This window comes from Ammospiza nelsoni, chromosome 5, assembly GCF_027579445.1.
Source record: "Ammospiza nelsoni isolate bAmmNel1 chromosome 5, bAmmNel1.pri, whole genome shotgun sequence".
NCBI lineage: Eukaryota > Metazoa > Chordata > Aves > Passeriformes > Passerellidae > Ammospiza > Ammospiza nelsoni.
Genome location: NC_080637.1, coordinates 44,087,004 through 44,100,335, shown reverse-complemented (window position 1 = coordinate 44,100,335; position 13,332 = coordinate 44,087,004). Strand labels below are relative to the sequence as shown.

Here is a 13,332-nt window from a genome sequence, read left to right as displayed (position 1 = left end):
AAAAACAGTACTTAGCATATTATTTGTTTAAACAAATCAAACACATTTGAATGAGAAACTAGCAGTGTTTAAGACAAGAAACCTCAGCAGTGTTTAAAAAACTTGGTGCTAATGACTAGGATTGTTTAAGAAACAATAATCTTTGGATGAAACTATTAAGCTCTGTTTTGTTACCATTAGTGAGTAGGAAATACATGTTTATACAGGAGGGTCATGCTTCAATAGCTTAATCTTTTACTTAGGTTAATTTTTATTCAACATGGTAATGGCTTAGTGCAATTACTTTTCACCATTCTTTGAAGTTTTCTCCGTAACTTTCACGGTCAACATTTTATTAGTTTTAGCAGAAGAAGTTCTTGCAGAATTTTTTTAATCATCTCACATTTTCCTGGTAGGGGGATTCTTTTGCTGAGTAATCAAACTTTGGTAGCAGTCAAAACTGGTCTTATTTAAAAGGTAAACTGCGTCTTACATGACACTGTTTTTCATCTTGACAAGCAGTAAAGCTGAATATAAGCACAACCTTTTCCTGTATTTATGTTTGATAAAGACCAGTTGGCAAAGCTTCTTAGTTCTACTGGCTGTGCCAACATCTTGTGTTGTCTCCATACAACGAAAAACTGTACGATACAAACATCTACATCATGATCTTTAATAAAGCGGCATGCCAGTCCATAAGCTTCTACTCCCCCAGAAGCCAGGAAATGCAAAATTGCTGACCAAACATGCTGATTAGTTCATGCAGCTTCCACACACCTCCCACTGTCTGATCTGCAGTGTTCCAACAGCTGTAGTTATACACAGTGGAACTAACATTCTGTATCAATTGTATTTAAAGTTTCAGGTAATTCCATGCAAATTGCCCATTAAATCATAATTCATCATGTTTGCTTTTGTAGAAGCACCAAAAGATAACAGTTGAAATAATAGGCTCATTTCATAAGAGGTACCTGAAAGATATATAAATAAGTAATTATGTTATTTCTCCAAACAGCTTATTATTTTTAGCATTACAGGGCTGATTAATTACAAAGTGAGAATTAAAATTTCATACACAGTGTACATTTAGAAATTAAATGTGTGTGAATTACTTCATATAGAAAACTAAGAGCTCCTATATACAGACTACATACTACTGAAGGCTAACAGAAACATCAAAAATGGTTTTATCTGAATTTTAAGAGTATTTTGCACAGTTGTGGTCCTACATTAAAAAAAAAGATAAAGGCCCCAATATAGATAAAAAATATCATCTTCATCCTCCCTTCACAGAAAAGGAAAATGCATCTTCAGAGGACAATTGTGTGACATATTCCAGCCAATAAAATGTTAAAATAAGATCAACTGACTGTTGCATGTACTTTTTCTGTGCTGACTGACCATAAGGGGAGCCTTTGAAGATTAACTCAGGTTTAGATGTCTAATTAGTATCTGTCTCAATCTTGGAGATAACCCCAAATTTTATGTATCGTAGGTACACAATTTGTTCCTTTATACTGGTGACTAGTGGGTTTGCTCTAGGTCAATTTTGTTATATACAATATAACAAAATAGCATTAAAACAAAATATGCATATTTTGTAGCATTAAAACAAAATATACATCATCTATTACAGATGAGGAATGCAGCCTACATCTATTTTATTTCTCCATTTTATAACGTTGTATTGGCTTTGAGGATGGAATGAGCATGTGAGAAATTACATGCTGCTAAAATTCATAGACTGGAGAAACTGAGAAATGCAGCACTGGCTTTGACAAGCAGTCGGTACTGTGACTTATAATGACCTGCCACAAGGATTTATTGTGGCACAGCAGAATTTGGACATGACAGATGAAGTTCAGACCTATTATAACAGTAGCAAGAGAGAAGTTTCCTATAGAACTTCATAGCTGGATGGGGAGGAGGGATGGCAGGATGGGTGGGCAGATGGGCAGGAGGGTAACTGCTGCCTTCACTGCAATCTTGGGGAATGAAACAAAGTCATGACATTTGTCACATGCCCAGCAGCACATTCCTCCTGTCTCCTGTGTGCCAGTCCCAGCGTCTGTCCGTCTGTCTGTCTGGTGGGGAAACCAGTTTAGGAACTGATGAGCCAAAGCCACTTGGCTGCTCTCATTCCAGCCAGGCTGATCAGCAAACCAGCTACACTTCCTGATCCTGCTTGTCCTGGGGCTGCCACGGTGCAGGGACAGGGACAAGGACGAGCACAGCAGCAGGGACAGGGCATTGGCACAACCCTCTGCTGCCAATTTGCGCTGTTATTACTGCCCCACTATCGACTCATTTTCCCCAGACTGGGATGGTGGAGCTTTTTTTTTGTCTCTGAGACACCCTACAAAAGTTAAACAGGCAAAAAACCTTTGATCCTTTAAGTGCAAGTCCTTTATGAGGTGTTAAGGAGCGCTTTTTGCCGCAGTGCTCCCGAGTGTCAGGAAGGGAGCAGCCCAGGGCCGCCTCTCGGGGCTCAAGCTGCCGCAGAGCCGGTGCCGATCCCGGTCCCGGTCCCGCTCCGCCCTGGGCGGTGCTGCCTCCCGGTGGTGCCGCACGCAGCCTGCACGGCAGCTCCCGCGGCGCGCACCGAAGGGAAAAAGCCTCTTCAAAGCATCAGCTCTGTTTTAATCTGGGGATAATTAGAGGAGAGGAAATACTTCTTTTCGCTGAGGCACTCAGATTAATTGAACAGTGATTTAAATGGTCCGAATTCCTGCTCGGGAGCACTGGAACAGGCTGCCCAAGGAGGTTGTGGAGTTTTCTCCTCTGCAGACATTCCAAATGCACCTGGCTGTGTTCCTGTCACCTCCTGCAGGTGACCTTGCCTTAGCAGAAATGTTGGACTATATGATCTCCAGAAGTCCCTTCCAAACCTAACAATTTTGGGAGTTAAGGGCAAAACTTTTGATACATGACTGAAACAAGTTTTCTAATGGCATACAGACCAAGCAAGGCTTGAGGAGACTTTTAGTGAGACTTTTGAAAACCAAAAATTCCTCAGTAAGATGTACCCAGCTGTCTACTACCCACAGCAAGCAGCCTAAGATGCTCTGGAACTCAACAGCTACTAGATACAAAACAAATGGCTAAGTGCCCAAACATCCCTAACTGGGATACAAAGTGCCAGAACAGACTTAACATTGCAAATTTCATGCAACTTAAGTTTTCAATTACAAAGAACAAGGGCAACAGAAAACAGAAATCCCAAACTAACTTTCAAAATTTTTTTTTTTTTTGCATAGAAGTAGAACAATAATCAAGTGGATGAATTCTGAATTCCAAGTTTCCAAGTGAAGAGAAACAAAGCCAGTTGTTTGAGACCTAGAAAACCAAGAAGAGAGCTTCAGATTACTATGAGAGTAGTATTTTAATTGTGTCATGCCTCGGGTAACTCAGGAAAAAGATTTAGTAAAAGAAAACACAGTAAGACTGAAAGCAGCATCACAATGCAGGGAAAGATTTTAAAACATCAATGTTACGAATTAGTAACAAAAGGGCACAGGGTACATGTAGTGAACATGTGTTTTAGACAGTTTCCAGCCACTGGTCAGAAGAGGAAGTACTTTAAAGATAGCAGCCAAGCACATCATAGATTTTTAGCTCTCAAAATGCCTGAAAAGCATCCAAAATGTTTGGGAAACATTGTGCAAGCCAGTATTTCTACAGTGATTGTGGATGTTTGATCACAAACAGGGTTTGACAGGCAAGAACAGACAAATGTCATAACAGAAGGTTATGACTGCAAAAGTTTCTCTGTAAAGCAAAATTTCTTAGCAGCATTAGGCAGCAGTAAGTAAAAATATGGGAAAAAGGATGGGGGAAAATAATTTAAAGTTGAAATTAGTCCAAGGATATATCTTCTTACACTGAAGTCAAACGGTGACAAATTAGGTCTCAGCTTTCCAAAAATAAAAGGGACTCAATTTTCTGCATTGGAACATAAAACACTGCATAAGATGTAAGCTCACTTATACACCAGAGTCCTCATCAGGCACCACATACTGATGAAAATACCAAAATTTGTTGTACTACAAATTGCTACAATCTATTCAAAAAGTTTTATTCCAGGCAGAAAAAGCCACTAGTATGTTCATGCAATTGAACTTACAGAGTTAAGCAGCCATCCTTCACAGAGACCCCACAGACATTACTTCACAATAGCAGACTTATTATGTGAGCAACACACCATTAATAACAAGCCAAAATCACTTGGCTCATGTTGGCTTGAGTACAGACTCTGATATAAGCACAACAGAGTGAAGGAGCAAAAGGATTTCATGCTCTGCCATGATAAACCATTATCAGCTACCCAGCATTTGGAGTTAAAAATGCACTGGCACTAGTTTTCTGTATAAATTCCCACAAGTATTTAAAGGCAGCCTTTTTACACACATCCAACATTGCTTTTTTCACAAATAAAGGATGTTCAAGGGAAAAAAGGTTATTCAGTAGTATCTTTAGAAACTAACTAACAGTTGAGATGTAGTTTCTCTACATCTCAACTGAGAAGATGAGTGGTACTCAACTTCTAGCAAAATCTGTAGAAAATGCATGGTGGTGAAATGACACTAGACTAACAAAAGAAACAAACCCCTTCCTAGTTTATCCAAATTGCTTTGGAAGGGAAATGCAATAAAAATATATTATGTACATGAGACAATTATTTTCTGATTATTTAGAAGGATCTACTAAGAAGGCTTTATGAAGTCACTGGCATCTCTGCAGCAGCATAACGTTCCAAGCTAGCCCTTTCTATTAGAGGGCTGATGCCTAAAACTGTAGACTGGAACAAAGGTTTTTTCCCTTTTCCTGAAGGAAAAAAAGCTACATGACATATACAGGAGGAAGAACATTTAAGCAGTACACAATGATAAAGCAATGAAGTAGAAGCAGACCAAACTCCTACTGTGATACAGCTATTCCAGCTTATGTATGAACACAGCATCCTCACTGAGTGGTAGATTAAACAAACAAAAAACCCCCATGAACCACAAATGCACACAGAAGTTTGTAGATACCCGAGAATGCTGGATGATTTTGAAGAGCAAGTTACTGTGTCTTGGATGCTAAAAATTAACCAAGTTGGCCAGTTTTCCATACACAACAACAGGCTTAACTACAATCACTTGGCTGATGTATAATTAAACATGGAGCCAGGTATCTCACAAGTGTAACAGAAGAAGAAAACCAGTTTGTTTTCACAAATACCTCACATAATATTTTTAATAAAAACTATTTCATTAATACTTCAATATTCAAGCTCACCTTACTAAATTCCTAAAAGAAAAAGAAATACTATCCCACTCAAAACCACCAAACCCTAACACATCCATTTCTAGACTTTCCATTTTGACAGAAGATTTGTATGGATTCACTTGACCAATGATAAGCCTCTGACCTCTTGAATTTAATCAGAGCACTCCATCCCTGTTACATCCTGATCTAAGACTAGTCCATTTGCTGACCAGGAATGCACAACTGCCTTCACTGATTCCCTGTTTTGTCAGTGCCATTTTGCTGCTTTTAGTAGAAAATAACAGTCAAATCAAGTTAAGCATGTTACAGCCACACATGTCACCTTCTGTAACTTTTATTTCCAATCAAAATTGACAGCAAAGTCCTGATGAACAAGTTTTTATCTTGGTTATCGGTCTTTGGGAGGATTAGGGTTCTTGCGTCTTCTGTGATACCTAAAAGAAAAAAACACACTGCAGTGAGTGCAAGCTGTGGAAGGCCTTTTATTTTTGTGGTATTTCTGCCCCCAGTGAGTGATCCGAGGTTACACAAGGAAGTGAAATACAAGATACACAAGCACAATCCATCACCACTCATTAGATGTCATCTCTGTTGTTTGTGGAGCTACATAATGCTACTCATTTCTGTTGCTACATCTGCTACAAGCACGCAATAATCCAATCAGTTCTACAGCTGAATAGGCACAAAGGCTGCTGTTTATTCTTAATCCTTTGTGTGAAGTTAATTTTATTACATGGTCAGCCTTGCCTTTGGCTAAAATGATTGCCATAGAACAAAGATGTTCAAAAGAGCTGTGCCAGACTGTATGTTAAATAGTGTAATATTTTGCAGAAAAACTAAAAAACAGATTATTCTGAACAAATAATGAACCACACTTTCCTCATAATTATGCATGCTAAACAAGGCAGATCCTGTCTGATCTTCATCGAAGTGACAGCTACCCTTTGGTCATGAAAGTCCTATCTTTCCATTCATTATATCTACTCCCAAAGCACATTAATTAAAAAGTTTTCTGTGGATAGCAACAAAAAAAAAAAATTTAAAATTGCCTGTATTATGTCTCCATAGCTACAAAATTAGCAGCTATTGAAAGACAGCGTACCATGGAGTGGAAGGGTGTAAGACACACCAGAATGCTGCTGGTTGACATTAGTAATGCCCAGAGGTCCTCTTTAAGCTCAGTCATGTATATGTGCACCTCTCTTCCTCCTCCATTTCTGAATACAAGGCACACCAAAGAGCACTTTTCACCATTCCAAATGAAAAACCTCTACTACTCTTAAGTCTGAGAAGCATCCCACTGAGGTTGCTAAGGAATAGGCAATGCATGTTTCCAAGCTTGTTTGGTTATGTCCACTGAGGGTATTTTACATATTAGATTCTGTTATGGAACTTAGTAAATGACTCAAAGCAGTAGCTAACAGGATGTATGAGAAATTTCTGCACTGTCACATATTTTACAGAAAAAAGTGGCAAAGGCTATCAAAGGAGCAGTGTTAAAAAAACCCCTCATTATATACAGTCTTCCATTCACCCAACACTGCATTGAAAATTTTATGTACTAGCCCAAATGTTAGAGGTATCTTGTCTGACATGACTCATCCTAGGTTGAATCTGCTCATTAAATTATTCCTGCATTTCCCTTTACTTCCAAAAGGAACAGACAAATTGAAAATACTTACTGTCCCACAGGATACCAGCGATGTTTTGTTGTGTAAAACATTTTGCTGAGCTCTTCAATTGTAGGACCTCTACTGTTCTTCAGCTCTTTTTCATTCAATCTGGATTTTAAAACTTGATCAAGGTTTTCTTCTTTATTATTCACTGGATCTGGCCGTGGTATGGGCTAGCAAAACAATAATGTATATGAATGTCCTGTTTCTCCTTGTTTTATTTAACTGAGAAAGTAAAAAAGCCAAACTACTAAGAGTAATCTGTAGTGCTATCTAACAGCTGAAAAATACAGAAAAATACCTGCAATTACACTGGCTGTTTATTGTCCTCACCTTCCCACCCCAAATGAAACCACACCACTGTGGAGCAGATATGTCTAGAAACACCTTTTTACTCTAGGTTCTACAACTGGTGATCCTAAAACCAGCATTCCTGTAGTCATTATTGCAGATCTCAATCTTACAATTCACTAGCTGAATCATCAGCTTCAGTTCCACTAACACAGAAGTATCCACACCATTCCCAGTCAGAATTTTATTCACAGCAACCATCATAATTGCTAAAAATCTTTGCTAAAACATGTACCTTAGAGAAGAATGTCACTTCCTAATTTTTTATGCAACAGGTAAGACCAAGTTGTTTGCTTTCAATTGGAAATGTAACTACTACCACTATTACAAGTATTTTCCCTTGTTTAAGCCTTTTACACCTGTTTTTCTTGAGCTATGTGCAACTGACAGATTTAAAAATACTGCTATGTAATTTGCAGGCAAAAAGTGCTAAAATGCTTTAGGTTTCAATGGAGGATTTTCACATTGGGTACTTCAGCAACACAACTGCCAGCTGCAGTATTTTACTAGCACATGGGAACAGGAACTTCAAACAAAAAATGTACACTAGAAAAATTTATCTAGGTTTTAAATCACAACACCAGATATATTTTCATCAATGTAAAGATCACATTGAAAGTACTACTGATAGATAAAAATCAGTATTTAGAGTTCTTTGTGGTTTTTATGAACTCAATGCTGAATGGAACTTGAAGTTTGAGTTGAAAACAGTAGCAGCAGTATTTCTTTGTTTTCTCTTGTGCAGGAGGACGTGAGCCATAACCTGCATTCCAATCATCCTCTCTGAGTAGTACCCATGTAGACAGACACTATTTTCTCTGTAGTGCACAAGTGTTTTAGTGCCTTTCATTCAACTAGAGCTTCTGTATGCTGTGATACCTGAGCTTTTCTCACTCTTCAACTTGCCCTTAATTCAACTAAGAGTAAACTCCTCCTTGTGGCAACAGTTATATTCATTAGTCATTTACTTCACAGATGTGCTGAAGTAATTTCAAATTTAAAAAGATGCTCTAAAGACTCAAACCTATGAATTACTAAATGCCTTTACAAGAGTAAGAAATATAAATGTGCACATTGGACATACTTTTGTATGCTCATATGGAATCTCAAGCGAAGGGTGGTAGCAGACAATTGTCTTCAAATCAGATGTCATTGCAAGTTCCACTTTGCTATAAAAATAAAAAAACTCTTAACTTTCAGAAGTACTGAACAACTGAGCAGCCCATATCCCAAAAAAAACTGGATTTGACCCTGCATTTATGAATCTGTCATAATTTCTATAAAATAAGGGTCATAAACATTTGAGCCAAACCTCCAAGTTTTTGTTTTCTCAGCCATCTTCCATTTTTTTTTCATGGAGTGGAAAAAAGGGCTAAAATAAATTATTAAAATACCTGAACATATGAGTTGGAAAAAAAAATCTTAAAACACTTAAATAGTTCCACATAAAACTCTAAACAGATTGGGATAATGATCTCTAGGACACCATGTCTTTACAAGATGTATGCATCTGTAATGAAATAATAGAAAACAAACTCTGGGGTTCTAACTTTTCTATTATGTAAAAAAATGTTGAACAAGAAGTCCTACTTAGAGTTAATTGTGAGAATATAATTTTCTCACCTTCCTTCCCCTTCCCATGAAACATTTAGCTTCCTAAAACTGTGGTGACATGAATTCAGTGTTTCTCACTATATTTGTACCATCTTTTCTCATTTCTACACAGACTCCCCGTGCAGCAGCACAAAAATACCTGGACCTTGTCTTAACAACAAGCATCAATGGAAATTACTACTCTAAGCTAATTTTGCTCTTCCACAAACAAAACTGCAGGGCTACTGGGAGTCATCAACATGTTTAGAACGAGTCCTGCGTGACTTTTCATTACATTGAAACATTAATTTCATAACCATTACTATCAGAGACAGTACTTTAGCTGAAATCATTACATATATCCAATATTGGCAATAGATGTGTTTGATACTATTATATGATGACTTCAGGACAGAGAGAGAAAGTAGCCCTGGAATACACATTACATGAAAAGGCCACAGAGCAAAATATATTTACATACCAATTGTAGTCTTCAGGGAGAACTGAGTATGTAGATTTATGGCAAGCATGATACACAGCTCCACCTGCAATAAAAATAAAGAACTCTGATGTAGAAACAAGCAGAGCTGTGCCCAGTTAAGAAAGTTTATATTTTCAATTTTCATTATTTCAAGTCTTAATCAGGGATTATAATCATATTCAGTTTTAGATTAACATAACCCAAATACTGTCTAAATAGAAGTTCATTTTAGTACACAGCTTTCTAGCTCAAAAAAAAAAAAAAACAGTGTGCAGGCAGCTATGACCTATACTTATCTTCCTAGTTGTATTGTTTTCCTGAGTAAAATCACTATATGAACAAAATACCTGGAGAAGTCACCATTAGGAAATATCCTTTATATATGTAAAGAACCTTAGAGGACTTAGAGGGAAGGTCATAATTTCATTCACAGCAATATTTATTATAAAAATGAAAAGGAGTGAAAAGGAGGGGCTCTGACTGGATATGTAGAGAAATGTTTTCTTCATGAGGACAGCAAGCCAAGGGGATGGGACTCAGGCAGGTTTGTGAGTTCTCTGTCCTTGGAGATTTGAAAGACCCAGCAAGCCCTGAGCAACCCAATATGACTGCAGAGCTGACCCTGCTTTGAGCAAGAGCTTGGATCACAGACCACTCAAAGTCCCTTCCCCATGGTTTGATTCTCATTGTTTTAATAGGATCACAGAATAATTTAGGTTGGAAAAGACTTTAAAGATCACAGAGTTCAAACACAACTAATCTAAGTTGTTCAATAGCCCCTCACACAGGAATCATCCTGTAGGCACTGCCTTCCACAACAAAGCAGATATCCAGGCCTAAGGTGGGCCTGGGAAGTGCCTGGAGTTGACTTCCACTGAGAAGCCCTTTCCTAATTGCCAGAACCTGAGACAAATCCACATGGAAGTTTCTGTGTCCTGTAAAGCTTTATTCAACAACTACACTTTTAGAACACAATTATGATCACAAGAAACAAGTCTTCACATGTTCTGAGCTTTCTGTTAAGTCATAAAAAGGTTTCAACTTTATCTGACATTATTTTATTTAGACCATCTTTTAATACAAATAGGATTCTTCATGGCTGCTCCTAGCACAGGGAGAGAGCATTCATTGTGTCAAGACTGCAAAGGCTGAAAAAGCCAAGAAGAAACTTTTGTGTAGCTATTGTTCTCTCAGAAATATTTTAGATGCAAACTCTTAAATTCAGAATTACTGTTAGCACTTCCACTCTTCAGTTCTTCTAATTAAACTATTCTTAGCTATTAAGGAGTTGAGTTCCGGTAAACTGCAATTAGTTTGTATGTCTTCCTAAAATTTCTTTCCCTTCCTTGCCCACTTACCTCTAAGTGGTAACATGTCTATTCTATTTCCTCCATTACTGTCTTTTCTACCACCTTTACTATCTTCCCTATTTCCTTCTCTTGACATCTAAAACATGGACAAAAATCTAAGAAACAGTACTGCCTGTTTCTACTTGTTCTCTGTTTATGTTAAGTGAGATTTTACTATAGCCTTTTCTCACCACTTTTCTAAGTCTGAAAAAATCAACTTAAATCTTCAATGATAATCAGTGGTAAGAGGGAAGTATTTACAAGCTAATCAATAATTTGGGGTGCATCCTACTTGGACCATGAAGGTTTTCAAAGCATAAAAAAAGAAAAAAACAAATTAAGACATCCTTTAGATTACTATTAGAATACAGCACAGACTAACAGACTAGATTCTGTTCAAACAGAAAAATCACTTCCATGCTTCATTACTTTAAACCCTACAGGAAAGAGGTTCTCAAGGAACAAATTTTAGTACAGGACTTCCACAATTCCATCACTACTTACTCTGCAGTGGGACCTGCTTACAGGTTGCTGCTGAACGCATCCAGAGGAGGCTGGGCCATACAGTTCTAAGTGACACTGCCATGGTGACAGCAGAGAGGAAACCAGTCCTGGACAGATGGGACTTAAAGAACTTTTTCTCTGCAGAACACCCTCTGAAAGAAACCAGTTCTGTAACTATTCAGGATACAAAAGACTAACAATTAAACTTCTTGAATATCTTAAGGAAAAAAATTGTGCAACATATTTCTTCATTATCAATTGTTTATAAATCCTTATCACTTGAGATAATGGTACCTGTCTCCTTAACAGTCAAAAATAGCACAAGACATTATTTACTGAAGGTTAAACTTTAAAAAAAAGCTTCCATGCCTGTGCCTTCTCACAGGCTTTTCTACTGGTACTCACCCACCTAAAACTTGCATCCTTCTTTCTGACACTCCATAAAATTACTCATGAAATATGCTTTTCTTGTTAACAATGTAAATAACACCAGCCCGTACAAAAATAGAAATACTTATAAACTACACTTGCTGTAGTTAAAAAACTCTTGAATGCAGTTAATTGGTTTCAACCATTTCAGCAATAGACCTGAAAACTCACAAACACCATTTAGGATACCTTAAATGTTACCTAAATTTCACAGAAGCAGAAGGACACCTTATGTTTCATTGTCTACTGAAAAAAAATAATTGCTTTAAATAGAAACTTATAGTGAAAACTAGAAAAACGTAAGTGGAAACAGTTTAAACACACACACATTAAAAAAAAAGAAAAAAAGAAACAAGAACCTTTCAAAAGTACTTGAAATTTTGGGCTTCAGAACATCACCAGAAACACGCATTTTCCAATTTTGACATATAATTTTTCAGCATTCTTTTTATCTGTGCCAATGCTGCTGAAGTTAGGGGAGCAGCAGCACCTACAGAGGCGCTCATAACTTGCCCTCAGAGGCTCATGAACAAAGAGGGTGCGAGGAACGCGGCGGATCTCGGTCCAAGGACAGGGTCAGGCACCTGACAGGGCTCAGCCCGTTCCCGGCCCGTTCCCGGCCCCACTGCGAGGACCGCTGGGGTTTGAATGGGAACAGCCCCATGCCTGAGACAGCGCGCAGCAAACTCCAGCAACACGCGGGAGCACGAAACCCGCGGCTCAGAACTAAAGATATTTAGCACTACAAACAAACCAAGTCACTAATCCGTCAAAGCAAGGAAAAAAGTACCCGTTATGAAATCCTGAGCACGCCGCACAGGGTTCAGCCCCTCCGAACGTGGGCAGAGTCTCTCCGGCCTTGCCCGGCGCTCCCCCGCGGGCCCCGCACCAGCCCCGGCGGCGGAAGCGGCGCCGCGCGGCCGTTCCGGCTCCGGCGGCGGCTCGGCCCGCGGCACGCCGGGACTCGTAGTGCGGGCGGCGAGGGGGCACCGGCACCGGCCGCCTCCCCTCGGCCCTCAGCGCTGCTCCGGCACCGGCAACGAGCCCTCAGCCGCTGGATAGTAATATGGATGCCTGGCTAAGCCGGGCCGTGGCTGGCCGGGCCGGGGAGCAAGCGGACACACAAACACATATTAATGGAATCAGTTAGGTTGGAAAAGATCTCTGAGATGATCCAGTCCAGTCTTTGACCCATCTTTGTACACCCTGACACCTAGGCCATGGCAATAAGCGCCATGTGCGGTCGTTTCTTGAACACCTCCAGCGATGGCCATGCCACCATCTCTCTGGGAAACCTGTTCCAGTGTTTAACAGTCCTTCCTGTGGAGGAATTCCTCATGATGTCCAACCTGAACCTCCCTTGGCCTGAGGCCGCTTCCTCTTGTGCTGCTGTCCCCAAGAACCCAGATTCATTACCTGGCGTGCAATAAGCCAATAATTAACCACTGTGGACAACACTGTCATGGGTTGTCCAACCCCTACCTTATTACAACCTCTTTTCAGGCAGTTGTAGAGAAAGAAGAGGCCCCCCTGAGTCTGCTCCAGGCTAAACACCCCCAGCCCCCTCAGCGCTCCTCAAGGGACCCTTGGTCAAACACTGCTCACCCTGCTGGTCCCTGTGCTGGGAGAGGCTCAAACCCGCAGTGAGGCGCTGAGGCGACCTCGGCATTGGCAGCAGCTGTTCAGCTGCGGGAGGGGGCAC

At 39.6% G+C, this 13,332-nt stretch overlaps 1 protein-coding gene across 2 annotated transcripts; it reads right to left on the bottom strand.

Annotated features, from left to right (window-relative positions):
• Positions 1-3,336: 3,336 nt before the first annotated feature.
• MRPL42 (mitochondrial ribosomal protein L42) lies at positions 3,337-12,653 on the bottom strand. Of its 2 annotated transcripts, XR_009418493.1 has the most exons (7): positions 12,421-12,653; positions 11,202-11,353; positions 9,349-9,412; positions 8,359-8,443; positions 6,933-7,096; positions 5,573-5,684; positions 3,337-3,921 (listed from the first exon to the last, which is right to left on the bottom strand). XR_009418493.1 is itself a non-coding variant. In XM_059472244.1 (6 exons), exons 2-6 carry the CDS (start codon positions 11,281-11,283, stop codon positions 5,639-5,641), a joined length of 441 nt encoding a protein of 146 aa, XP_059328227.1. In that variant the 5' UTR covers positions 11,284-11,353; positions 12,421-12,653; the 3' UTR covers positions 5,200-5,638. The 2 variants fall into 2 exon arrangements, 1 of the variants encoding a protein (XP_059328227.1); XM_059472244.1 differs by lacking the exon at positions 3,337-3,921 and having other exon boundaries at positions 5,200-5,684.
• Positions 12,654-13,332: the final 679 nt, after the last annotated feature.

Excerpts from the sequence above, each read along its gene's own strand:
- MRPL42 (XM_059472244.1), bottom strand. The coding sequence starts at position 11,283 with ATGGCAGTGTCACTTAGAACTGTATGGCCCAGCCTCCTCTGGATGCGT. Across the intron at positions 9,413-11,201 it reads TAAGCAGGTCCCACTGCAGA|GTGGAGCTGTGTATCATGCT; the intron begins GTAAGTAGTGAT and ends TTTTTATTGCAG. Across the intron at positions 5,685-6,932 it reads CGCTGGTATCCTGTGGGACA|GTATCACAGAAGACGCAAGA; the intron begins GTAAGTATTTTC and ends TTTTTCTTTTAG.